Here is a 25,040-nt window from a genome sequence, read left to right as displayed (position 1 = left end):
AATGAAATGTTGAACAGCGGTGCGGCCAGTCATCATCTACATCATCCCCAGCATAGAAAACGACGCCGTGGATGGATTTATGGATTTGAAGATGTTCGTCACTTCTTTCTGCACACCACACATGTACGACTCCTCTCCACAGGGTGGGGGTGTGCAGCATCAACACTGACGCTGCGATCATCTCCGCACGATGCCGGTTTGACCGACACCCTTGTGTGAGCAGAGAAGTCGCAGATTGAGCCGTGTAGCGAGTCAACACGTAATACAAGAGCTATAAATCATGCCTGCAGCCTGTTAGCATGCCGTCGCTGACAGACTTGTGCACTGCCAAACGTTCCAGGTGGAAGCAGGATTTCTGTTTGTGGAATGCGAGTGAGGAGAATAAATAGACTTTTATACCAAATACTCCAGCGTGGGACGAATAAACGTACAGTTACAACGTGCAACAAGGAGCAAAAAAACAAAGAACCAGTGAGTCCACTGGAGCAACAACTGTGCGCTAATTGAAACGTCTCAAAGACCCCATACAACAACAAAAATCTTGTTTTTTTTTTACCTTGCGAACATGTTCATGTGGTGTTATTTTTATACACTTCAAGCCATAGGAGCGAAATAAGCAGTCAATGGCACAGCTGAGTATTTCTGTTTTTTAATCTCAGTGACAGTCTGACGGTCTCAAACACAGATTCAGACAGTCGTGGTTTCATACGAGACGTTCCTGTCAGTGTAGTTAGTACTTAGTTCTATCTCAGCCACCGTGACACTTTTTTTTTCCTTTTAGGAAATGTGTCGTTTTGATGAACACACAAGCTTTTAGAAGTTTAATCGATGATAGAAGAGGAACTTTAGAAAGCAGCGGACTTTGTTTTCTTAAAAAACATCCTTGGAAGAAATGAAAGAATCTGTCATTTCAATTGCGGGTACTTTAGCATATATTTTTTTTCGTATGTGGCTGCAGGCTGTCAGTGGACACCTGGAAACTCCCTGTTGATTGTTTGGATTGGCTCATATGCAAATGGTCAGTTTGAGCAAAAACCTTGTTATATACAGTTGGAAAGTGCTGACAAAATGTGACGTAAAGTGAATGAACATCTGCATTTCGGGGGGGTGAGACCTTGTATTAAATCAGCTAAATCCCTGCAAAAGACCAATAAGAAGCAAGCGGGCCCGCCTCACTGTAGGATCCAAACCTCAGTGAAAACTGGACATTTTCAGGGTGGAGGTTGATGCTCGGAGTTCATTGTTGTTTCCTGTTGCGATGGCGAGTTTGAAAACAGAAACACAAAGATGTCGGAAGCGGAGGAGAACATCAACTGAGACAGTCGGTCAATTGCAGGTTTATACCAACAGTCTGCAGCGTGTCGGACTATATGTACAGACAAAAAGTATGGACAGTCAAGATGACAAAATGGTTGGTTGTTAACCACAGACTGAATATAAAAGTGGATGAAGCTTCGAAGTCTGAAAAATGAGGCGGAAGGACCTTCAGCTGCAATACCATGTAGGGCCACTAGAGGTTGGCTCAGACTCAATATAAAAGTGGATGTAGCTTTTGGCTCTGAATTATGAGGCTGATGCAGAAGTGCTAAAAGCTGCAATACCACCAAGTGCCACTAGAGGTCGGCTCCAAAAAGCCTCCATAGACCCCCATTCAACTAGTCTCATTAAATTCTAAGTCAATAAAATGTGTCCATCAGTTATCTCGGTGTTGTTAGCTAAAGTCACTCCTTCTTATTAGTTTTCTGGAGGTCCATCTGAAAATAATCCCTCATTCATTAGAAAAGAAGATTCAAAAAGACCTGTTTTGGTTTTTTTTGTTTTGGTTTTTTTTGTTTTTGGGGGGGGGGGGGGGGGGGGCGTGTCTGTTTGATTGACAGGTCTGTGGTGCAGTCAGGTTACAGCTATCGGTGGGCGGGACGTAGTATCGCCGGGTTTCCAATCAGATCAGTCAGATCCACCGCTGGCTCCTCCCCCAGCTCGTCCGAATATGGTCACTTCCTGCTCCAAACCGCTCCGAACTAGCAAAGATGGCGCCGGACAAAATCCGAAACCCGAGGCTTCATAGCGGGTGGCGTCGCTGCTGGTTGCCGCTTGGTCCGGACGCTGCCAAACTATCTGACCTGCCTGTCACGGCCCGTGATTCTCTCCGGCCTCCGTTCGCTGTCGGCTTCCAATGAGTCAGATTTAGGATTCTGTCTCGTAGAAACGCGCCAGTCATGCTGTCAGCAATTAGTATTATCAGCGCCGGCTCTGCAGAGTTGTTGACTGTGCCATACTTAGCGGCCCTTATTAAATGCCCATCATGCTCTGCTCCCGTGGCAGATGTGTTCGGTAGCGAGCGTGGGCTCCCCCTCGGCTTGAAGGTGCTGCTCACCAGACGTTGATCTTCAAACAAGCCTCGCGGTGGGCGAGCCATGAGGCTCATTAAGGGGCTGCAAGCGTGGTGACGGCTCTGAAGCTCATCCCGGCTCATGTGCGACGGGCGGGGGGGGGGGGGCTCGGTGACGGAGAGTCCGTGACAGACTTTTTGGGGAGGCGGTTGTGGAGGAGGTTGGGGGGAGAGGGGGGGAGGTTTGAGTGGGAGAACAGGGGGGAGAGCACGCTGCCAGTTCTGTAGTGGAGATATCAACTTGGCATCAAACACCAACGGCACATCAAAAGAAGACGCACGCCTCCCCCCCCCCCCGCGTCTCACACTTTATCTCCCCCATCCCTTTCTCCTCTTCCCTCCGTTACCAAGGAGAGGGGCTGACGTCGCCCACTCCCGCTAGGAGGGGGTGATGCAAAAAAGCTCTCCAGTCTCCCCTCTCGCCCACTCCTGACGGGCTTGGCACGAGAAGAAAGAGAAGCGAGAGCTGTGTCGGGAGAGAGAAGGGTAAACCCTCCATGTTAGAGATTTACATTGTGGCATTAAAAGCCAGGATTGCTGGGGGCCCATGCCAGCAGAGTGAAGGGAGGGAGAGGGGGGGGGGGCTGCTTTAGGTTTTCTATGCCAGCTTCCTGTCTTGGTAAATGGCAGCCTCAGCCGGCGCCTATGGAAGCATCCTTCGGTCCTCTCGGTGCTGGAGTTCAGGGAGCTCTAGTCTACAGACACGTGTGCACGGTGAACCTGTTGCTTATACTCACACTGTATTTGAGGGAAATCATTCATATCCACTTTAATCTTTCCTCCCCCAATTTCTATCTTTACAACCAGAGAGGAATCAGACAGTCACAAACCAGAAGTCTTCCATCCAATCGGTCTGTCAGGTGTTTTAGGACATCCAGAATTCGCGCCGACACATTTGTGTTCTTCTTCCACTCAAGCAGAGATATGTGATGATATTGGAGATCACAGTTTAAAAAAGAAGCCGTTGAGGTGAGACGACTCGCCTCCAACTGCTCCGTGTGTGTGTGTGTGTGTGTGTGTGTGTGTGTGTGTGTGTGTGTGTGTGTGTGTGTGTGTGTGTGTGTGTGTGTTGATGGGTTAAATGCAGAGGGCCAATCCCCTGTGAGTAAACCTACTGTTACTGCTGGCAAATAGCAATTCTTCCTCCCCGTGCTAACGCTAAAGCTAACGCTGGGTGAGCCGGACGGATTCTGTTCAAATTGTCCGAGTTTGGAAACATGACCTGAATTCGGCGAGGAGAGTTTGTCTGTCGCATCGCTGCAGAGCCGACGTGCACGCTGGGACTGTAAATGTGTGAAAGGAGCCGACGGTACCTTCTTCATGAAACCTAGTGACAGTCGAGAATAACACGGTAACCATGGTAACTGTACTCCAAGATGGTGAGTTGAAGTTGAGCCTCAGAAATGTTTATTCGAATGCAAAGAATGGAACTAAAACGGATGAAAAAAAAAACTCGATTAAAATGGCTTTAGTGTCGACTGAAACATTTTTTATCTAAAAACTCAAACTAAAATGATCATATACTTTACATTATACACATATACTTGTGTCTTTTTATGGAAAGCCCGCTAACACGTCCCTCGCTGGTGTTGCACCAATAAAACAGCCGCTGGATTGTTGAAGTGAAAAAAACCTCCAACCCCGGAAGGCTGCTCTGATTGGCTGAACTTGAACCCCTGCAACAGCACCGACTCCTCACTTTTACCAGAAGACACCCTGCTGCCTGTCAAGACACACCACGGTCAACCAAGTTTCTTTCTTTGTTTCGTTCATATAAACCTTAAAGCGGTGTTGCCGTCCGATGGAGGATTTGGACAGACGTCGAGCTGAGGTTTGATTGTTTCTGTAGCAACGACCTTCATCACGGCGTACTCAAAAGTTACATCGCTCCATCGAGTGTCGGAGAACGCGCGGAAAATTGGCAAGCGAGACCCTCGCGTGACGAAAACCACTCAGTGGGTCCAAGACCTTTTCCTGCCGACTTCTTTCTTTTGCCCTCCCCACAGAAAAAAAAACAAAAATCTAAATTCGACGTGTGCTCTTCTATTGGAGTTTGAACTAAGTGAAATCTTTGTCTGACCTCACCTCACACCTCCCGAGCCCAACACGCGCTCATGTGTGTTCTCTGCATTAACTTGATTTACAACTACGAGATGCAGCTCATTCAGCCTGAACACGACTTGACTCTCATTCAGCGAGCGGTGACTTTCACTCTGGACCACAGAGGTTCAAATCATTTCTCACATTTGCTAAAAAAGCTTTTCAAATGTTCAGGGTTGAAGTATTGATTTCCTCAACTTGTACAAAATGTTTCCAAAAAAAACCAAAAAAACCCACAGTTTGCAGTTCTCTGTGGATATTCCTTCTGCCTTACTCTCGTCCAGTCTCTGTGATTTGCCTCCCTCCTCTTCACGCTGCATCTGGTAACGCTTTCGGGAAAAAACAAAACAAAAAAGGAACCATTTATGTTGGTTTGTTTTGGTCATCTCCCAAAAAACCTTCCCCCCCCCCCTCTCCTCTCCGTGTCCCTCTCCGCTCAGCCCTGAACGTCCAAAACAGAGACAAAACGCCCTTTTCCAAATGTAACGGTTGTATGGCTGGTTGACCCCCTCCCACGGTGAGGGAACGTCTCCTGACATCACACGGAGGAGAAATATTTGCTTCATCAATATTCCAGCCAGCACACTCAAAAGAAGAAAAAGAAAAAAAAGATACTGTAGCATTTCATTCATTTGTCCTGCTGCTCCACGTGGGTGGGATGTGCAACCTGCTCCACAGCCCCCCCCCCCTCCTCCCCGAGAGACTCCCACCCACCTGGTAGACCAGGGTGAGACCAGTGAACGCACCTATTGTTTTAACTTCAAAGCCGTCTGCTCGGTGTCTGCAGGGAGAAAGCCTCTCAGCCTTTTCCCAGCGAGAGGCCTTGTTTTTTGTTTTTTTTTTTGGCCTTCTCTCCCTGGTCTCACCATCACCGTACACTCACACACACTCACACACACTCACACACACACACACACACTCACACACACTCACACACACTCACACACACACACACACACACACACACACACACACACACACACACAGATGAGTAAACTGCCTGTTGCTGCAGGAGAGGAAAGCAGCAGTGTTGCTAAGGGAGTACATTTATTTTTACCCAGCGAGTCCGAGCCCACTATTCACATTTACCTGTGATTACGCCTCCGTTAATAGAAGCAGAACCTCAGGAAAGAAACAAAGTGATAGTTCCTCCACTCCTTAGTCTGCAACGTTTCTTTTTTTTCTTTTTTTTCTTGCACTTGATGTCGTGTTTGTAGGTTTGGCAGTTTTACAGGAAATGAAGGATTTTATTCTGGAGAGAAACTGATGCAATCAGCTCAGCAGGTGTCAGCCGGCTGACGACGTACAAAACTGTGATGGAAGCGTCGTGAACAACTTATTTCGCATCACGTCGCTCCATCTGAGCTACACGCATTTTTCCCTGAGCTGCGGTCGGTGTGCACTTGTGATTTGAGCAGAAAGCACTCATCCGATATTGTGTTAAATCCTCAAAGTGCGTCAGAAGGCCCACAGCGGCCGTCTCTTAACTAGAGCCGCGGACGGTTAGCAACATTTATTCACGTAGCTGAGCTCCACCCAAACCAGCTGGATAAGCTTCATTGATGTGAACAATAACAAATTGATACTCTTCACATGCACATTACAAAATTGAGCTTTTTTTTCTGTATTCGTGGGGTGTTGCCGGTTTGAAAAGTGTCAAGTAAAGTTTTCTGATAAGATTTAACCAGAAAAATCCTTATTTTAAAATACCAAATCTGAACCTTATATCGAGCCACGAAATGGCACATGGAGTCAAATGTGCTAATAAACAACTTTGATAAGATTAAAACAAATATAAATACTGACCAAATGTATTACATATGTATTCTTAAGCTGTCGTGACAACTGAATTTCCCCACTGCGGGATTAATAAAATCTTATCAAAATATTGATTTTAATTTGTTCACTTTCAGTTGTGCATGAAGTGGAAACTGCTGACTCATCAGTCACAACAGTTCTCAGAGCTCGCGGCTCTATTTTCTCCGTATTGCAGCATTCGGCCTGACTGCCGGCCAACGGTGCCGACTCCACCAAAACTCAATTCCCCGCAGCTCCGGTTTATCCGCGATCTGCCCGTCGTTCCGGTAACGGTCCAAGTTCAGGTTCAAACACGGAGCGAGGCGGGTTTCATTCAGCACCGGGCTCGGTTCAAATCCACCGCGGAGACGGTGGATAACCGGATCCGAGGTTGTGCTGTTGATAGCATTGTGGGTGTTTGTTTTTTGTTTTTTTTGGCTGTGATGAAACAACACCTCTAACTCTCTCTCCCCACCCCCCACCCCCACCCCACCCCCCTCCTTCTCTCCTCAGGGACGTCATCAAGAGAATAGACCAGTCAGAGTTTGAGGGATTTGAATACATCAACCCCCTGCTGCTATCCACAGAAGAGTCTGTATGAAGGAGAGAGCAGCTTCCTCCTTCGCCCACCCACTGTCTGTCCAAGCTGCCGTCTCAGCCAAAAAAAACACAAAAAAAACACTCTGAAAGGCTCGGAGGAGGGAGGAGGGAGGAGGAGTAAAGGACAACAGGGAGGACGAATTCACCCTCCGGACCTGTCAACAAGGCGATGCGAACAGGAGGAGGAGGGGAGCGTTTCCTTCCTGGATGATTCCGATTGTTGTGTTTTGGGTACCAGACTGTTGCTTGTTGTTATCTACGAGGAAAAAAACGGACGCCGGACGAAGAGAACATTCCCCGTCGATCCGTTGTCTTTTCCTTTTTGGTTTTTTTTTTGTTGTCGTTTCGTTTGTCCTTCGACTTCATTCCTTTCTCCCCGTTCAGAATGTCCATCCTCGTGTCCAAAAGCACGACCAGCTCTGTGATTTCAAAAAGAGAAAATGTTTCATTCTGTGCCTGCCGTCATGAACACGCGTCGACCCGTCTCACATCCCTGGATGAATATGACAGTTCTGCTCAAGAACTTGAAATGATTTTACGTGCACTTTTTTTTTTTATTGTTAGTTTCTTTTTTTTTTCTATCTTGTCGGGGAGGGGGGGGGCGTGTCCTCACAAAACAAGAATGTACAATGACAAAAGGAAAAAAAATAAGTTATTATTCTGTATTATAATGTAGGTAGTGAATCCAAAATTGAGGATGCCTTTTTATTGATGCAAGTGGCACATTTTCCACCTGGAACTGAAAACCTTTCTCTTTTTCTTTTTTTGGTATCTTTTATGATTTTCACAAAACAATGGGACAAAATGCTGACCGGGAGACGACATTTAATTTAAGAAGTGCCTCAAAGATCAAATTAGTTACCACGTCTCTGATTGCACTTAAACTCTTATTGGACAGTTCTTCACCCGTCACGGCTTCAGTGGGGAAAAAGCAGCCGAAACCACGGCGAGACTCCCAACTCTTCCGGTTTGTAGGGGGAATCCAAATGTTTGGAGCTCCAGTGGCCCACCTCGGCCCCCGCCTCGGCCCCCGCCTCGGCCCCCGCCTCGGCCCCCGCCTCGCTGAGGACTGAAGATTTTTCCTTTTTGAGTGAATCAATCCAAATATAAATCAATTCTGATTGTCTGTATTCACAAAAGCAGCATTTATGGCCGCACGAGACAGAACTCCGACCGGCGCTGGAAGGTACATTTACAGTACAACGCTCATTAGTGAGGGTTGTTTCCCGCTTGCAGAGAGTCCCCCCTCACCCCCCCCCCCCCTCCACCCCCTCCCCCCCCCTCCCACCTCCAAAAGCCGTCATCAGACGTGCGAGAGCATCCGACAGGGCCCTGTGTTTATAGAGGTGTACGTAGCCTCCGTCTGGCAGCTGAGGAACGTTGGCTCCGGGCCTCCTCAGCGTGTGCGGGCCCGCCGGCCAAAGCTCGGGTTCCTTCCACACCGGCGGCCGCCGCGTGACCATCTGCGGCCGCTCCGAACCGACCGACCACGTGACCCGTTGGACGTCTCCCGTTTTCCATTCGGGGGCTCACGCCGTGTTTTCCGTCTCTGCTTCGCCTCTTCCGCTGCAGTAAACTCCATTTGTTCCGGGAAGTCCAAATGAAACGTCAGAAATAACGTCTCGTCATCGTTGGAATGATTTTAAGAAATGTATTTTTTAGTGTTGTTGGATTCCACAGGACGTACCGTGTACAGTCCAAACGTTACGACCGTGTGGAGCAGCTGACAGACAGCAGATCCATCTGAGTGGCAGGAACACGGCTGGTTGAGTGTCTGGACTGAAACGTTGTCTGTAATGTCGACTGTTTAAAACGCTCAAATATCAAAACTTAGCATCCAATCAAAATCAGGCTTGTTTTGGGTTTTTTATTATTATTATTATTATTATTTGGTCTCTCATTTGGATGCAAGCAGGATCTATTCCAGCACACTGGAAGCTTTTATAAAACCATATTCAACTCTGAAACACTGAGGTTTTGTTAAAACATGTTTAAATTCTCCAAAGGAAGATTTCAACAAAAAGAAATGTTTTTGTTGATGGTATTTTGCCACTTTTTTAACGAAGGACGTCACGATATCCGTGATTTGCTAGATGATGCCAATTCCTCTGAAATTCTTCCGATTTAATTTCAGCTTGATTGAACAACAGCTTGGTGCCCCCCCCCCCCCCCCCCCCCCCCTCCGGCTGCAGGTGCACAGTGGATCCCAAAAGCCAGTCAGAGTCCAGTTTAACTTCACACACTGCCACCTTTATACCCAGCGAGCAACATATCTGTAACCAAACGTTCATCGACGAAGAACGCAGATAAAAGTCGGCGGCAGAGAGACTCTGAAACGATCTCTCCGTGTGTCCGTGTGCTTCCGAGGGGAAGACGAGCTCTCTGAAATCTGACCCGGGTTAATTTGATAACCACATAATAGGATTAATTAGCTGGTCCCGAGTCAAAGGGTCTCAATTAGCTGCGGGGCCTTTACAGGCAGGGAAGGAACTGATAGACAGAGGAGAGATAATGAAGCAGTTCCACAGTCACCGATTAGTCCACTACGATGAACACACACACACACACACACACACACACACACACACACACACACACACACACTTTTCAAGAAGCTAGAAATCACTCCAACATTCGGGAAAGCTTCATCTCATTTGCTGCATTTTTATTAACGTTGTGCTTTTTATTGCCACCTGGTGAAACATCAGTGGTGTTTTCTGGTTGTTTATTTCTTCTTTTTTCCCCCCGTGAGGGACCAATGGGTGAACCGGGAGTCCTCGTCTCCACATCACAGACCACTGAAGGCCATTCGAACCACCGTACAGACAAGAGACTGAAACCAGACCGTGATTTCTTTTTAACATAATGCTGGTTGAATCTGCTTAATTTTTTGCTTCACCGCATCTTTGTAAATATGTGTAATTATTAAAAATGATACTGGTTTTCCGTGAACGGAGTGCCTCCTCTTTTTTTGTTGTTGTTGTTGCAGACGACAGCAGTAAAATGTTTGCAGATGCTTCAGTTTGATACGTGTCTCCGGGGTAACGGGCCTCACACGGCAGCTCCCCCTCTGATCACCACTTACCCCCGCTCATCCAGCCGGAGCGGAGAAGGTCATTAGCCAATATTCATCACCTAACACTTTTTTTCCGGGTGTGTTCGAGCTCGGAACTGTTTACTGGAATATTTAAAAATCTGCAGTTCAGTCTGATTTCATCAGCTCATTTATTCAGCGTTGGCTTTTTTTTTTTCTTCTGCCCATTAGGACAAAGTCCATTAGCGAGACGGAAATATTTTTTATATGAATGGAATTTTTTTTTTTTAAATCTGCATCTTCACCACCCAGATAGTGCAAAATATGTTTAATTAATAACGTGCCAAGCTAGCTCGGGTAAGAAAGCGTCCGTTTTATGTTTATTATTTGCTTCTTTGTTTGTGCTGCAGCCTACATAGTTAATAGTTTACTTTGTTTTTGCTGTTAAAAAAAAATAATTAGTTTGTATTTATATTTCACATACGGTGCCAGAAGCAGGAGGATAACGCATCGGTGATTTGATATACGATCTGAAAGTCTGCACAGTCTTTTATTTTGAAAGTGGTCTGTGCGCCTGACTTCCTGCTCAGCTGATCTGTTCTGTGCAGCTTAATGTTGCTTCTAGACAACATGCATTTTTTGCGGAGGAACGGGATGCTTCTGAAACACAGCGCATCAGCTGGAATCCCAAACGTTGTCTAGAAGCACCGCGATCAGTTGTGGCTGTCGGAGCTGAAACGTAACGACGCCGGGTCCGGCTCAACCAGCAGCTCTGACACTCACTGACAATCATCTCATTTGACGGAACGACACAAACAGAAATATAGAAAGTTTAATTTGTGGTTTTCAGGAGGATCCATTGAGGATCCGTCCAGACTTTGTGCTCCACCGAGTACACAAGCTGCCAGATACAATGTACAAAGGGTTCGGTTGTCTCAGAACAGACACAAAGCTGAAAACCTCACTGTGACACAAAGGTCCAATCCCAGCTCTCCCCTTTGGCCCCTCCCCCTCTATTTTACACGCTCCCACACAGGGATCGAGGTTTGGTGGTCATCTAACATCCAACGTCTCACCCTCCAACTGCATCCAACATCTCACCCTCCAACGTCTCACCCTCCAACTGCATCCAACATCTCACCCTCCAACGTCTCACCCTCCGACTACATCCAACATCTCACCCTCCAACGTCTCACCCTCCGACTACATCCAACATCTCACCCTCCAACGTCTCACCCTACGACTACATCCAACATCTCACCCTCCGACTACATCCAACATCTCACCCTCCAACGTCTCACCCTCCAACTGCATCCAACATCTCACCCTCCAACGTCTCACCCTCTGACTGCATCCAACATCTCACCCTCCAACGTCTCACCCTCCGACTGCATCCAACATCTCACCCTCCAACGTCTCACCCTCTGACTGCATCCAACATCTCACCCTCCAACGTCTCACCCTCTGACTGCATCCAACATCTCACCCTCCAACATCTCACCCTCCAACGTCTCACCCTCCAACTGCATCCAACATCTCACCCTCCAACATCTCACCCTCCGACTACATCCAACATCTCACCCTCCAACGTCTCACCCTCCGACTACATCCAACATCTCACCCTCCAACGTCTCACCCTCTGACTACATCCAACATCTCGCCCTCCAACATCTCATCCTCCGACTACATCCAACATCTCGCCCTCCAACATCTCACCCTCCGACTGGCCCGTCAAACGGAGTGTTTTCAGGTATTTTTGGACTCCAAACCAAGCGGTAGAAGAATGCTTCGCAAACTGAAGCAAAATAACATGAAAACTGGTCCATAAATTCAATAAATGGATTTTTTTTCAAGAACATTTTTGTTATCTGAAAGTGCAGCTCTGGGATAATAAAGCCATTTTTCTGCTTTAAATAGATTGAATGAAGACTTAATATACAAATTCTAGAGACCTTCAAACTTATTAATAATGAACTTTGGAGAATTGTCACTACTGTTGGCGCAAAGAGTGGAGTCACATTTCCTTAGGTTAAGATTTTAAGCCCCCCCCCTTCTAGCTCTGTTCTGAAGGGTCCACTTTCCAGTAAAAGTACATGACAGGTCGGGCCACATGGGAACTGGGTCACTGCACGGACTGTTCATCACGAAGGTCACGACGTCCCCACGACAGCTGTGAACTTCAGTGATAAAGCATTTTCCCCAAATGTTGCTCTTTCAGTGGATTCATTTTCTACTTGTTCTTTATATAATGACACTTTTATCAAACTAAAAAAAATAAAAACATGAGCAACTGAGCCACAGCTACATGTTGATCATCTCCATGTCCAGCCACGATCTCCATGACGACAGAACAAACACGCTCACAGTACAAATAACTTCTCAAAACTGCTAACAGATGTTTCCCCCCAAAACAAATCTGTTTATATATTTATTAATATGCAAATGTATTCAGCAAAGCAAACTCTAATCAAATCATGCGCTCCATATGGAGTACCTGTGGAGTGAGTATGAAGTTTCTGCTGTGTAATGATTTCAAGTTATCATGTTCACAAGAAAAATCTGTTTATTCCTCATCAACCTAATTAGCTCCTTAATTAGCGAGGACATTTTATACCAACATGTTTTCATGCCTCAGACCTGCTATCAATTTGAACTTGTTAGCTTAAAGTGTTGACAAGTTACAGCCTTTTTCTGGGAAATCAGTGGTCCCTCATTAATATGCAAATGTATGCAGTGAGGTGCTTCAACATCTAATCAGATCACCTCCTCTGTGTGAAGTGGTGTTAGTATGAAGTTTCTGCTGTGGATTGTTTTGGAGTTTAGTTCATTAGAAAGTGTCTGCAGAGTCACAGGGGTCACAATGAGGTCCTGAAAAATTGGTGTTTGGATCACAGACTGAATATAAAAGTGTCCGCAGCTTCTGGGTCTGAAAAATGAGGTCGATACAGAAGTGCATTAAGTTGCAATACCAGCGAGTGCCACTAAAGGCCGGCTCCAAAAAGCCTCCGGCTCCATAGACTCCCATTCAACTTCTCTCATCAAATTCTCAGTCAATAAAATGTGTCCATCAGTTATCTCGGTGTTGTTAGCTAAAGTCACTCCTTCTTATTAGTTTTCTGGAGGTCCATCTGAAAATAATCCCTCATTCATGTATAAGCTTAAAAGAAAAGGTGTTTTTTGGGGGGCGTGTCTGTTTGATTGACAGGCCTGTGGTGCAGTCAGGTTACAGATATCGGTGGGCGGGACGTAGTAGCATCGGGTTTCCAATCAGATCGAGTCAGATCCACCGCTCGCTCCACCCCCCCCACGTAAACATAAACAACAACAACAACAAAACATAATGTGATTTGAAAAGATCTGATGTATTTCCAAGAGGATCCTTTCGTCTGTGATAATAACAGTAATAGATTGTCAAAATTCTATATAATACATTGATTTTAAAGCAGGTTTCTCTGTTCATCTTTACATGACACACAGAACAAAACTCAGCTCGATATTCTTCATTTTAGCAACTGAATGTAGTAAAACAAAAGGTATCAAACCCTGCGGAAGGTATTTCCATCTTAAGAATGGATCCAAATTACGAGATCACATGTTAACATCAGGTGTAAACCGGGCCGGTTACGGTCTCTCAGAAGATCCGACCACGACGGAAATCTAATGTGCTTGTGCATATTTTTCAAACATTTCTCCATGGAAACATTTACAGTGTTGCATCGGGTTGTTCACATCAAAAGTGCCAAAAATAGTAATAAATCCTTTTTTTTTTTCCTTTTCTTTTTTTTCTTTAAAAGCAATACCTCACTCCTCGCATATCTGCACGGCTGCTCAATCACAGTGTGAAGTGGGTTTCAGTGGAAAGTTACTTGTAATAGGTGGCATCGACACCCCAAATCCAAAGGTAGTGGGGTGTGTTTATGTGCGTGTTTATGTGCGTGTTTATGTGCGTGTTTATGTGCGTGTCGGGGGGGAATTCAACGTCTGTAGCGACGGGTCTGATGGTTTCCATGGAAGCAGCTTTGCAAGGAGGACGCAGCCGTCTTCCATCTCCGGTTCGTCTCCCGGAGGTCGAAGAGGGATCGTCTTTTTTTGTTTTTTATTCGGCGTTCCTCTCGGACACGTTCTTCGAGAGACAAATCGGAGCTTTTCGTGTCTGAAGAGGCTAAACGGAAAATATGACAGAGGAGCTTTCAAAGTAGTCGAGGTGAAAAGTTCAGCATGTTGACATATAGGAACGTTCTTCCCACCTCTCCACGAGGTGAGCGTCCAGGGTCGGGTTGAACCGTCAGCTCCCTCGGTGTGCAGCCCGTGTTGCTCTCGGTGGGTGTGATCCTCCTCCGCTCCGTACGACCGTGGAGCGAGTGGGTCGTCTGGGGCGCTCGGAGCTGCTGGACGGCGGCCAGCGCCCCGTCGGCTCACCAGGTCACGTCCACGTTCACATCGGACAGACACTGGGCCAGGTGGCCGTCGCGGTCCATCTGGGAGGACCTGGAGCGACGGCAACACGGTAAACGACAGCGAACACACTCGGTGTGTGATGAGTACATAGTGATCAAACGTCTGCCTGCAGAACAAAGGAGGGCAACCCGAGTCTATCCTCGACTCGTAAACATCAGGGTTAGAACAAGCTCTGGATCGGGATCCCCGCATGCTTGTTAAGACCTGCGGTACTCCGAGTTTTCCAGTGTGATTGTATTCTGTATAGTGATAGACAACATGACAGCCCCCCAGTAGTGAAACCAAAACTTCTCCCCGTATCAGCCCCCGGTGGGTCGGTACCACGACGCTGCTCACTATGGTAATGTTACCACGCTCATATTTAGCAGGTTGAACTCCCTATAGTTTAGATTGGTGGCATACTAACATTTGCTAATTCATACAGCCTCTAAGAAAAGAGGAAAACAAAATGTTTGTGCTGTGTTGTTGCGGCCATCTATCTTTGCTAAAAGGCCAATTCATTGTTTCCGTGTCTGCAGACAGCTTCGGACTTAAACAGTGGACATGGACACACTTCCATACACACTACAATCAGGGCTGTGTGAGTGAGTGAGTGAGTGAGTGAGTGAGAGAGTGTGTGTGAGTGTGTGTGAGTGTGTGTGTGTGTGTGTGTGTGTTCGTGGACATTTTTCCACACATCCACTAGAAGACAGAAAAATAAAAGCTCCTTTGTTTATTGTGTTTGGCTGGACACCATGAAAAAGTCCCCAAAGAAAAAAAAACAGAAAAGAAATGTGTGCAACCTCTCAACGAGTTGTATGAGCACACAAAACCAGCGTCCTGTTGGCCTTTTTTTTTTTTTTTTTTTTAACTCATGCACAGTTGCCAGGTCTGTTGTGAAAGTCCTAATTTTCGGACTTGCTTTTTTTTTTTTGTAAACTTATCTGATTCCTGAATAACACAAAAACGTATTTTATCAGTAGCAGCAGCAGCAGGTGCATCTCCATCTTTTGTGCTGGGGTCGGATCAACTTGGTTATCAGGTGAGATGTGGGAAGACTGTTGGCAGTGCAGTGGGAGCACCGGGTTAATAGAAAAACAAAAAAAAAGCTGGAAAATCACTTCTTTAAAAGTGAGGAACGAGGCTAGAAATGGTAGAAATGGCAGAAAAATGGTGGACGAGAGCGGGATGATAAAGAGATTTGTGGTGTGCGGCTCTTACCCGACGGGGAACACTTGCAGACACATGGGACAGCTCTGCAGCCCTCCTCCTCCTCCTCCTCTTCCTCCTCCATCGTCTCCTCCTCCTCCTCCTCCTCCTCCTCCTCCGATGCTCCTCTGCACCTCCTCTTTATTTTTAGCCTGCTTCTGCAGGGGAGGCGGGCCCTCAGATGCCTTCACCCGGTGATTCAACCCACTGATTGGTTCCTCTGGTTCTCCTCCTCTCCTCCCCTGCTCTCCCCTGGTGCCCGAGGGTCCTGCCGATGAAGCCCCCCCCTCCTCCCGGCGGCGGACGAACGGCCGCTGACTCATGCCGAGGGGTTGAGGTGCCTTGCGTTTGGGACTCTGGCCGCCGTGAGAGGGCAGCCGTGGGTCTGGTACCGGTCTGCTCGGTGCCGAGAGGTCCTGCTGAGAGGAGCCGAGCCTGAGAGGATCGGGGCTCGATGAAGTCCCAGAAGAAGGTGGAGGCGGCTCGGGGAAGGCAGCGACGTCGCTGCGGAGGTCACACCACAGCTGATCATCGGACTTTAGTGCTGCGGGTCTCTGAAGTCACATGGAAAGAAAAACAGAGGACAAAGATGACATGAAGAGGAGATGCAGGATAAATGGGGGGGAAAGAGCAACTAAAGACAATTAAATTATTGTTTATGCTCCGATGTTGGAATTTCAGCCAATAATTAGGTGGGACAGCATGCTGTGAATGACATTTGACTTTCTGCCCTGAGACGCTCACACTGAAGTATGTTAAAGAATAAGTCTGGTTTATTTCCAATGAATTTGTCTGTGGGTCATGCTGACTTTGCACTCACAGTCTGTCCTTGTATATCAGTGCAACAAATGATGTAACTCCCTGCAGCTTACCAAACATTTTTTTTTTTTTACAGAAATCCCATTAAGGTTTGTTTTCAAGCTGGTCAATGCTGTGAGTTTATCTAACTGCTGTAACCAGTGCTAAAATAAATAGTACCCAGTATTTGAAGTATTTTGATCTAACAGAAATCACGTGTTGCACCCTTAAAAGCAGACAGGAATCTGTTTTGGCAACTTTATTTTTCCCGGCACTGTTTTTTCTTCTTTGTTTTCTTTCTTTCAGTCCTCTTTTAGGATCCTCGTGTACACAACAACGCAGCAGCAATGACTGTTTCCCAATCCTTGCGTCAGAGCCGAGTGATGTCACGTGGTGTCGCTCTGACAAACAGAAACGGCAGGATTCATTTAGGAGAGTAAAATTAAACAATGTAAAAGCGATAAAAGTCTATTTCTTTGTCTCTCAATGTTCACATGGACTTGAATGTCTAAGTATCTTTAGGTCGCAACACATGTGCTCGTGAAAATACATGAAGCCTTTGTTATTTTAAACTGTTTCTACTGTCTGCGTGTTCTCAGCGTAACCACCTGTGCCCGCTCTACCCTGAACAGGTTGACGGAGGGCGGAGCTTATCTTAGCTGACTGAGCAAAAGCAGGGTTCACGTTGGACAGGTCGCCTGTCCGTCACAGGGCCAACGCAGAAAGACAATCCCTCACACTCACTCCGTTACCCAAAGGAAACTGGACTTCTTTTGAGTTTCCTGAGGACGTTCCCGCTCTCATCCGAAAGTCTAATGTTAACTTCCCGTGACCTGAATGATTGACATCTTCACCAAGCACCGGTCCCCTTAGCGCTCACGTCTTTGGACTGTTAGAGGAAGCCAAATCACCTCAAATAAAACCCAGTCACAAACAAGGAGAACCTGAGAACTCCACACAGAGAGGCCCAAAGGACCCAGAACCTTCCTGCTGCGAGGTGACGGTTCTGTCCAATCCACCACTGTGTGGCATTAGAAGAACTTAAATAATATTTAGGTTCCTGTTTAATATTAAAGTTTAGCTCTGCTTGTTCAGACCTAAACAATAACTCTGGAGCAGTTCAGCACCAGATCAACATCAGATTTTTCGGTTTGGGCAACTTTTCCCAGTAATTTCCATGAGCCAAGAGGAAAAACATGTGTTGTGATTGGACTCCATCCATTACTGTAATGACGGCGCTGCAGGCACCACGAACAACACGTTGGTAAAAATCAACCTCTGCACTGGATTTGTCTTTAACCTCTGAGGTCCCGGTCGCGTTGCTGCTCTCTGTAAATGATCGATAAGTTCCTCGATACTTCAAGCTTCCTCCACCAAAGTACACTTTACTAGGCAGGACCTTCTTTCGCTCTCAAACAGCCTCCATTCCTGATGCCATGGACTCGGTCAGATTTTTAAGCCTTCCACTAATATTTTTCTCCAATTTGGCACAATTCATGACATCATTTCTGCAGAGTTTTTAGCTGCATATTCATCCTGCCAACCTCCCGTTCCACCACAAAAGTTGTTGTGGATTCAGATCTGCTGATCCAAGTGTCCACTAAACTCACGGTCTTGTCCAGTTTGAGACTTGGAGCATTAACCTGCTGGAAGAACTGTTAGAAGATGGCGAACTGTAAGAAGATGGCGAACTGTGTCCATAAAGGGAGACATCATCAGCAACAATACGGACTGTTTGATTCATTGGTATTGAAGAGCCCGAAGTGGCTGAAGAAAACATTCTCCACACTATCACACCATTACACCAGCAGCAGCACCACCATCAGCAACACGAGCACCACCACCACCAGCAGCAGGAGCAGCAGCACGAGCAGCAGCAGCAGCACCACCACCACCAGCAGCACCAGCAACACCACTACCAGCAGCAGGAGCAGCAGCACGAGCAGCAGCAGCACCACCACCAGCAGCACCAGCAACACCACCACCAGCAGCAGGAGCAGCAGCACGAGCAGCAGCACCACCACCACCACCAGCAGCACCAGCAACACCACCACCAGCAGCAGGAGCAGCAGCACGAGCAGCAGCAGCACCACCACCACCAGCAGCAGCACCAGCAACACCACCACCAGCAGCAGCACCACCACCACCACCAGCACCATAAAGAAAACAGAAAAATGCTCACATTTGGTTGAAAAGCTATTAAAATACTTGCAGATTAGTGTTCTGGTGATCAGCAAATGAGTTAATTGGCTGATGGTGCTGGCTCAGGTTGGAACCAATAAGTATCTTATTGGTACCTGAATCATGCTACAAAAATGTAATACAAAAAAAAAAGAAGATGAATTATAGTGAATTTATCAAAATGACATAAATATGAAGGGCCATTTTAATGTCTCTAACACACGCTTGTTCATAATAAAACCCTGATTCTCTCTACAGCACAGACAAAACTGGAACGACATGTGGATTGGAAATGATTTTTTTTTCCCCCCAGTGACAGACTACTTCCTTTCAGACACACCACGACACGAGAGTGTGTTTGAGCCCGCGGAAAAGAACACAGGTGAACATCTGAACTTTGTGATGATGAAGCCTCTCTGATGCGAGTCTTGTCGGGAGTTTCATCATCATTCAACTGCAGGAGGCTGCGCGAGGCGTACCGCTGTCGATGGATGCGGAAGATCAGGAACCGGGTCCCAGTGCAGGTTCTCCCGGTGCGCCGGAGTACACTTCAGTGCGAACGCCCACAGGTTCTCCACAGCAGGCAGCGGCTGTCTCTTCCACCACGCTGCCGCAGGAACAGCTGGCCTGTGAACCAGATGTTACACACTGTCTGTTCCACACAACCACCGCAGTTCGAACTCAACTCCTGCCTTCTCTCTCCGGCCCTCATCCTGCACATCTCTGAAAAACAACACAAATGCAGTGCTTTTTGACCTATTTTTGAAGTTAAGCAAAAAACCTTCCAACTGTATTTTTTGTTGTCTTTCCATGCATTTTTAATCAAATTATTTATAAAGGGTCTCTTTGATCTGCTTCACAGTGTCTACGAGACAAATGTAGATTTGACCCCTGCATAGATTAACTATTCCATTTTTGGAAACAATAGGGTAATTATTTGTAAAATCAACAATATGAAATGTTGAAACTTTCTGCCATTAATTCAATTTGCGTTCGGATTTATTCTTAAACTTTAAGTTATGAAATGATTCGGTGTTCCTGCAGTAGATCCTGGCGTTTCCTATCTCATAATGTTCCATTTTTGTTTCATTCACAAGAGGAGTTGAATAAATTCAGCTAGAGGGGGTTTATTCTTAGTGATTAAATCTCCTGTGAGGTCTGATGCTTTGGTTCTTGTATTAAAGAAAAATCCTAAAATCAGTAATAGAAACCTCCAAGTTGTTTTATTTAACTTTATTTATTCTTTTTTTTTTTTTTTTTTTTTTCTAAAGGACTGGTCTTCTTCTTGTTTTCTGTTTTCTAATCTTCTACTAATCAGTGTGGTTTGAGCTTTCCTTGTCAGAAGAGGACGTTTCAAGTAGGAGAAGTTAATATTCAAGTTAAAATCAGTTCTACTGTTTCCTATAAAAACATCACCTCCAACTCCTCCTTTCTACATGAGAGAGCCTCAACCATTTCAGCCATGATTTTTATTTCATCCCGTCTGGATTACTGTAACTATATTCTGCTCTACAAATGCCACGATATCAGAAAAGTTTTCATCAGAACCAAGACGATTAAAATTGGATGATTCTTTTGTCAAACATAAAACATCTCCATACGCGACTCTTGTTTTTTGTTTGTTTTTTACACCAGACTTGTTGCTGCAGCAGCCACAACTTTGGTACCTTATAGTTTTATAAAGGAGAAGAAAGGTAGCATCACAATTTCAGAATTTTTGGCATTGACTTGATACCAGTCCTGTACCTATTCCTGTGATTTCCCTACTTAAACACTCATTTGAAAAAAAAAAAAAGCCACTGAAGCCTTGTCTCAGCCAAGTTTTTCATTTTGCATTTACACAGGCAGCATAATGGCTTACATTTTACACCATATTTAAATTAAAGCAGAAAAAACTGGATTTGCCCTGCACAATTTAACTGGTTGATGCAGCATTTACAACAGCTCAATATATCACACTTTAGATTCTGATTGGCCTTTACTAGCCTGAAAGGGCCAGTGATTGGCCGATCAACTGGCCCTGCACATACCTCTACTGCCCCCAGGCCATGACGTCATACCCTGTTTCTAAAGCTAAAACTGCCCCGCTGTTTTTATTCGTTAAGTTCATTATGGTCACTTCTCTTAATGGACATTTTTCATTAGATTTACTTAATACTAGAAATTAAAGAGGTATATTGGCAAGTATGTGGCCTTAGCCTAGTGTTACACCCTGAGCAGCAGTTTCACTGTATAATGTTGTCTCTTTATGATTGTGTTAAAAAAAAACAAAGATATATATATTTAGGAAGGGTCTAGGGCAGCACAATGTCCAGAAGACCACCCTGAACCAAACCCGTTTCCAGAATCTGACGATTAAACGTCACTGTGGCTAAAAGGGAATGATGCACACACATGTTGAGATTTGTAAAATATTAAAATTATTACATTTAATTTGTCATGCAAAACTTCCCTAAAACTGATCTTATATACTTCAAATGTCAAGTCTTTGTTTGCCTGTCAAGAAGTTACAATCAAACATAGTCATCCAAACATGAACCGATTCTTAAAAGTTGAGCTTTGTAGCCAACACGAGTTTATTATTAACTCATTAACACGCCGAATTGTCCCAAAGCACCTGTTTGTTGACAAAAGGACTTCAGTTATGTTGTGTTAATAATGGGATTCCTATAATAAGAGAGATAACACTTCATTTTGAGGGTTTTAATGGAAGTTCGTTCTCCGGCGTTTCGTTTTTTTCAGTCACCAGCCACTATCGCGGTACTTGATAATCAGTAAATGATCGTTTCAATAAGGATTCTTTTAACCATAAACTTTAACTATACATGAAAGTGTTGAGGATAAAGAACAGACTCACCCTTCAGTCTTGGATGCGCTGTTACTAGAAAACAACGTTGTCCGAAGTGTCTTCGGTGTTCCGCTGGAACGTGTTTCTGTTTGCAGCTCTTCGACAGAAGACTTCTTTCGTTTAAGTTTGGACTTCGTGTAATTTCCAGCCATGTCGTTTCAGCAGTTTACAGATCAACTTCCGAATTCCGCGCCAGCATTAAAAAGGACTTCCGTAATCTAGACACCTAACGTCACTGGATTCTATCCAATCAGAGACGTATTTTTGGTCCACGAGCAAAAAACCTCTATCCAATCAAGTTGTTCAACGATAAAAAAAAAAAAAAAAAAAAAAAAAAATTAAATACACCAATTACGTGAACATACTAAACAGTTTTACACTGCTTAAAATATATAAGGAGGCATTCAAAGATAAATGAATAGTAAAATGTTTGTGTCTGTGTTTTGCTCATATTTTTTTAAAATACATCATACATGTACCTAATCTCAGTTTTCAAAAAAACTAAACCTTACTCAGCTGTCCTGAGTGGCACCCAAATCCAGACCTGAAACTGTGACCCCCACACTGCCCACTCACACTGTACAAAAAAACAACTCCTGAGTTGCATGTTAGTGCTTCAGGCTGCACTGCATGAATGTGTTTTTACATATTACTTTTCTTTTAACTACATCTTTCATTTTTCACACAGCTTTGTGAAAGTGCAGCACCCAGTTAGTCATATATTGATTCTTCTCTCTTTAATAATCTCATCAAAACAATATATTGTAGTTTGATATATTTAGATAACCTTTAATATTCAGGCAACAATATGTGTTTTGTTTGTACTTTTGTGCAATTAAAGACGGCTGCTTCCTGCTGCTTCATCACTGCAGGTATTAAGTTAACTGAAAATAAAGGACTTATTTGTTCTACAAGTAGTGAGTGTGAAGATTCACACTGAAAACAGTGGTTTGATTAAAACAAAACAATAAATGCCTACACACTTTCACTACTTCTCTTACCAACATCAGGTAATGTTGAGTAAGATTCCAGGACTCAACAGTAGGCTGAGAGGTTGAGGTTGAGGTAAGGCCTGGAACATACTGCCAGAATGAAATTTAATTCTGGCTTCCAGGTAACGCACATGCCAGGCAGGCCAGGCAGTGTATCCCAGGCCCAAGGCCATATCTGCAGAATGTTTCTTTGAAATGGAAATGTATTTTAACGAGACTGGACCAACGCACTAAGGCCTGGAACACACTGCCTGCAATATGTGCAGTGCTCAGTTATAAAATAGAACTGATGCCTATTTTTTCCCGCGTGCCACATTCCCCGCAAAAAAAATAAACAGGGAAAGGATCTGTGATCGCATTCGTACTGAACAATCATAGAAAAAACCCAGTGCAGGCTCCTTATTATATCATGACCACAGTTCACCAGGTGGGTGGGTGGAGGGGGGGTTCCTCGCTGCTCTCTTCCTCCCTCCCTGTGAGTGCCCGTGTCTGTCTGTGGGTCTTGCTATGAACGAGGGAAACAAAACCCACATACCTTCCTTTTGGTAATAACTCATCCCATGTTTGGACCTCAAAAATGAAACTGATGGACCAAAATGTTTTGCATGCAACGCGTCTTTTAACATCTAAAACCATATATCTCGATACGACACGGAGAACAGTAATACAGCACAGATTTGGGTCTTTTTAACCACCAAAACTACAGTCAGTAGATCGGGGTTTGCGTTTAAATAGAGGACCTATGTTAACATTAACTTTAATTAACATTCACTTTAGGTTCTGAAAAGTTGATTATCGGATTGAAACAAGAAACTTCTGCGTTAAATGATAATTCTGGTTTATATATTTTATTTTTCAGCCATTTTGGTGACTTATAGTGCTTTTGTTTCCATACTTGGCAGTGTGAATGCATTCAAATTGTGAGTGTTAGGTAGGCTGTTTTGAACACAGCTTAGAACTATAATATCTCACTTCCTCCTTCACTCCCAGTAAAATTACTCGGGACACTAGAGGGAGCTGTCCCAATGAAAAGTAACAATAGGTCAGAATCTCAAACTGTCTATAAGTGAATATGGCTTCCGGGTCTGAAAAGTGAAGCCAATGCGTTCTTGAAATTCTTGAAAATGCAATACCACCGAAGGCCACTAGGTGTTGCCTCCAAAACGCCTCTGGCTCTGTAGAGTCCCATTCAACTTCTCTCGTGAAATACAAAGACAAAAATCAATGTAATGTCATTTGCAAAATTCACGGTCTCTGATTGGTGTTCTGGTGGTCCATCTGAAAATTATTCCTAAATTAATTAGATGTTAGGCCTTAAAGTGTGGTATATTTGGGATAGTGTCTGGTTTGATTGACATGCCTGCAGTGCTGTCAGGTTTACACTCTAGGTGGGCGGGGCATAGTTTCTTTGAGTCAGATCGAGTCAGATATTAAATATTAGAAAACTTAAATAAGAAAACAAAAAAATTAAAAAGTTGGCAATTTTTTCAAGGACTGACTCAGGCCATTGTGCGTGCATGAAAAATTCATGAAAAATCCCAAATCTTTTGAAAATATTTCAACTGCTGCTCTGCAGATTTCTTAAAAAATAATGCTAGAAAAATAACAATAAGAATTAAATTAGATAACTTAGCAACTGTCCTTCTGCTCCTAATTTTAACGCAGTGACTGACGAGAGAGGGACTTTCTCTCTTTGGTAATGACTCAAAGGATTAAAAAGACACAATAAAGCCTATATTCTGTTTGATTGACCTAATCATCAACTCTTACTTTTAACACTAACAATTTTATGTCAGTCCTGCACAAGGATATCTACTCAGAGCACAGTAAAGACGGTTACGTCATACAAAAATCTTAACTGTAATGATGAGACTTTGTTCCCTCTGCTAGGACACACATAAAGTGGAAAGTTGAAGTCATAATAATGGTGGGACTTTCTGAGCCTTCTAAGCTTTTGGCCAGAAGAGAGGGACCAACGGAGAGTGGCTACAATTATGCAATGGAAAAAAGACAAGGGAAAGCTGGACTGAACAGAAGGAAAAGAAAAGAGAGGAAAGAGGAGAGCTCCATTTAAAAGAATGGAAAACAGCACTATGGGAAAACCTGCTACTTTGAAATAGGGTGAGAGTTTTTTTTTTCTTTCTTTATTTGGAAGCAGTGCTCCATAAGATGAATATTGCAGAAGGACTGATGCTGAATTGCTGACATTGGCCAATCAGTTTTTTTCTACCTCAACCGCAGAGGGGTAGAAACACAAAAGCGGAGCAGTGGGCCAGGCCTGTGGTACACAGTGTTACTCTGGGAAAAATCAACCCGGCGCCTGGAAAGAAACATTATGTCACCCGACCCACGTGATGCTGTGTTGTGCTCTGCTGCCATGGTGATAGCGAAGATGCCTTGGCTGTTTTAAACTACTTGAGCCTTAACATTTTGGGAGGTTACACCAGCAGTCAGCCTCACTATGGACTGATGTGAGCATCAACAAAACTCTTTTCAGGTGTTCTGATAGTTGAAAGATGGGCCTTTACATATTGAAAACTCTTTTTCTCGTGCAGGACGGAAACCACAATGAGCTCCCTCTATTGTTTCCCATTCATATGTTGAGCCTCACGAAGTTTGTCTCTCATAGTTCTGTATTGGTCTTCCAAACTTGTG

The 25,040-nt window shown here is 44.8% G+C and overlaps 2 protein-coding genes across 3 annotated transcripts in view; one reads left to right on the top strand and one right to left on the bottom strand.

Annotated features, from left to right (window-relative positions):
* Positions 1-9,838, top strand: part of prkcz (protein kinase C, zeta) — a 122,166-nt gene extending 112,328 nt beyond the window's left edge. For both annotated transcript variants that reach the window (XM_069169112.1, XM_069169113.1), the window contains one exon: positions 6,800-9,838. In XM_069169112.1, the coding sequence (XP_069025213.1) occupies positions 6,800-6,887 (88 nt within the window). In that variant the 3' untranslated portion in view covers positions 6,888-9,838. The remainder of the gene's footprint in view (positions 1-6,799) is intronic.
* Positions 9,839-13,276: 3,438 nt separating this feature from the next.
* Positions 13,277-21,545, bottom strand: LOC138210151 (CCR4-NOT transcription complex subunit 3-like). Its single transcript, XM_069169114.1, has 4 exons — positions 21,403-21,545; positions 19,025-19,172; positions 15,579-16,120; positions 13,277-14,408 (listed from the first exon to the last, which is right to left on the bottom strand). The coding sequence occupies exons 1-4, from the start codon at positions 21,543-21,545 to the stop codon at positions 14,336-14,338; spliced, it is 906 nt and encodes a 301-aa protein (XP_069025215.1). The 3' UTR covers positions 13,277-14,335.
* Positions 21,546-25,040: the final 3,495 nt, after the last annotated feature.

This window comes from Embiotoca jacksoni, unplaced genomic scaffold (assembly GCF_022577435.1).
Source record: "Embiotoca jacksoni isolate LCO1_2020_lvr unplaced genomic scaffold, fEmbJac1.0.p SCAF_43, whole genome shotgun sequence".
In the NCBI taxonomy this organism is placed as follows: domain Eukaryota; kingdom Metazoa; phylum Chordata; class Actinopteri; family Embiotocidae; genus Embiotoca; species Embiotoca jacksoni.
This window is presented reverse-complemented; position numbering and strand designations above follow the sequence as displayed.

Bases quoted from the DNA above. Each gene is read 5' to 3' on its own strand.
- LOC138210151 (XM_069169114.1), bottom strand. From the start codon at position 21,545: ATGGCTGGAAATTACACGAAGTCCAAACTTAAACGAAAGAAGTCTTCT. The intron at 19,173-21,402 runs GTGAGTCTGTTC...TCTGGTTCACAG, and splicing joins AGCGCATCCAAGACTGAAGG to GCCAGCTGTTCCTGCGGCAG. The intron at 14,409-15,578 runs GTAAGAGCCGCA...CCGTCGCTCCAG, and splicing joins CTGCAAGTGTTCCCCGTCGG to GTCCTCCCAGATGGACCGCG.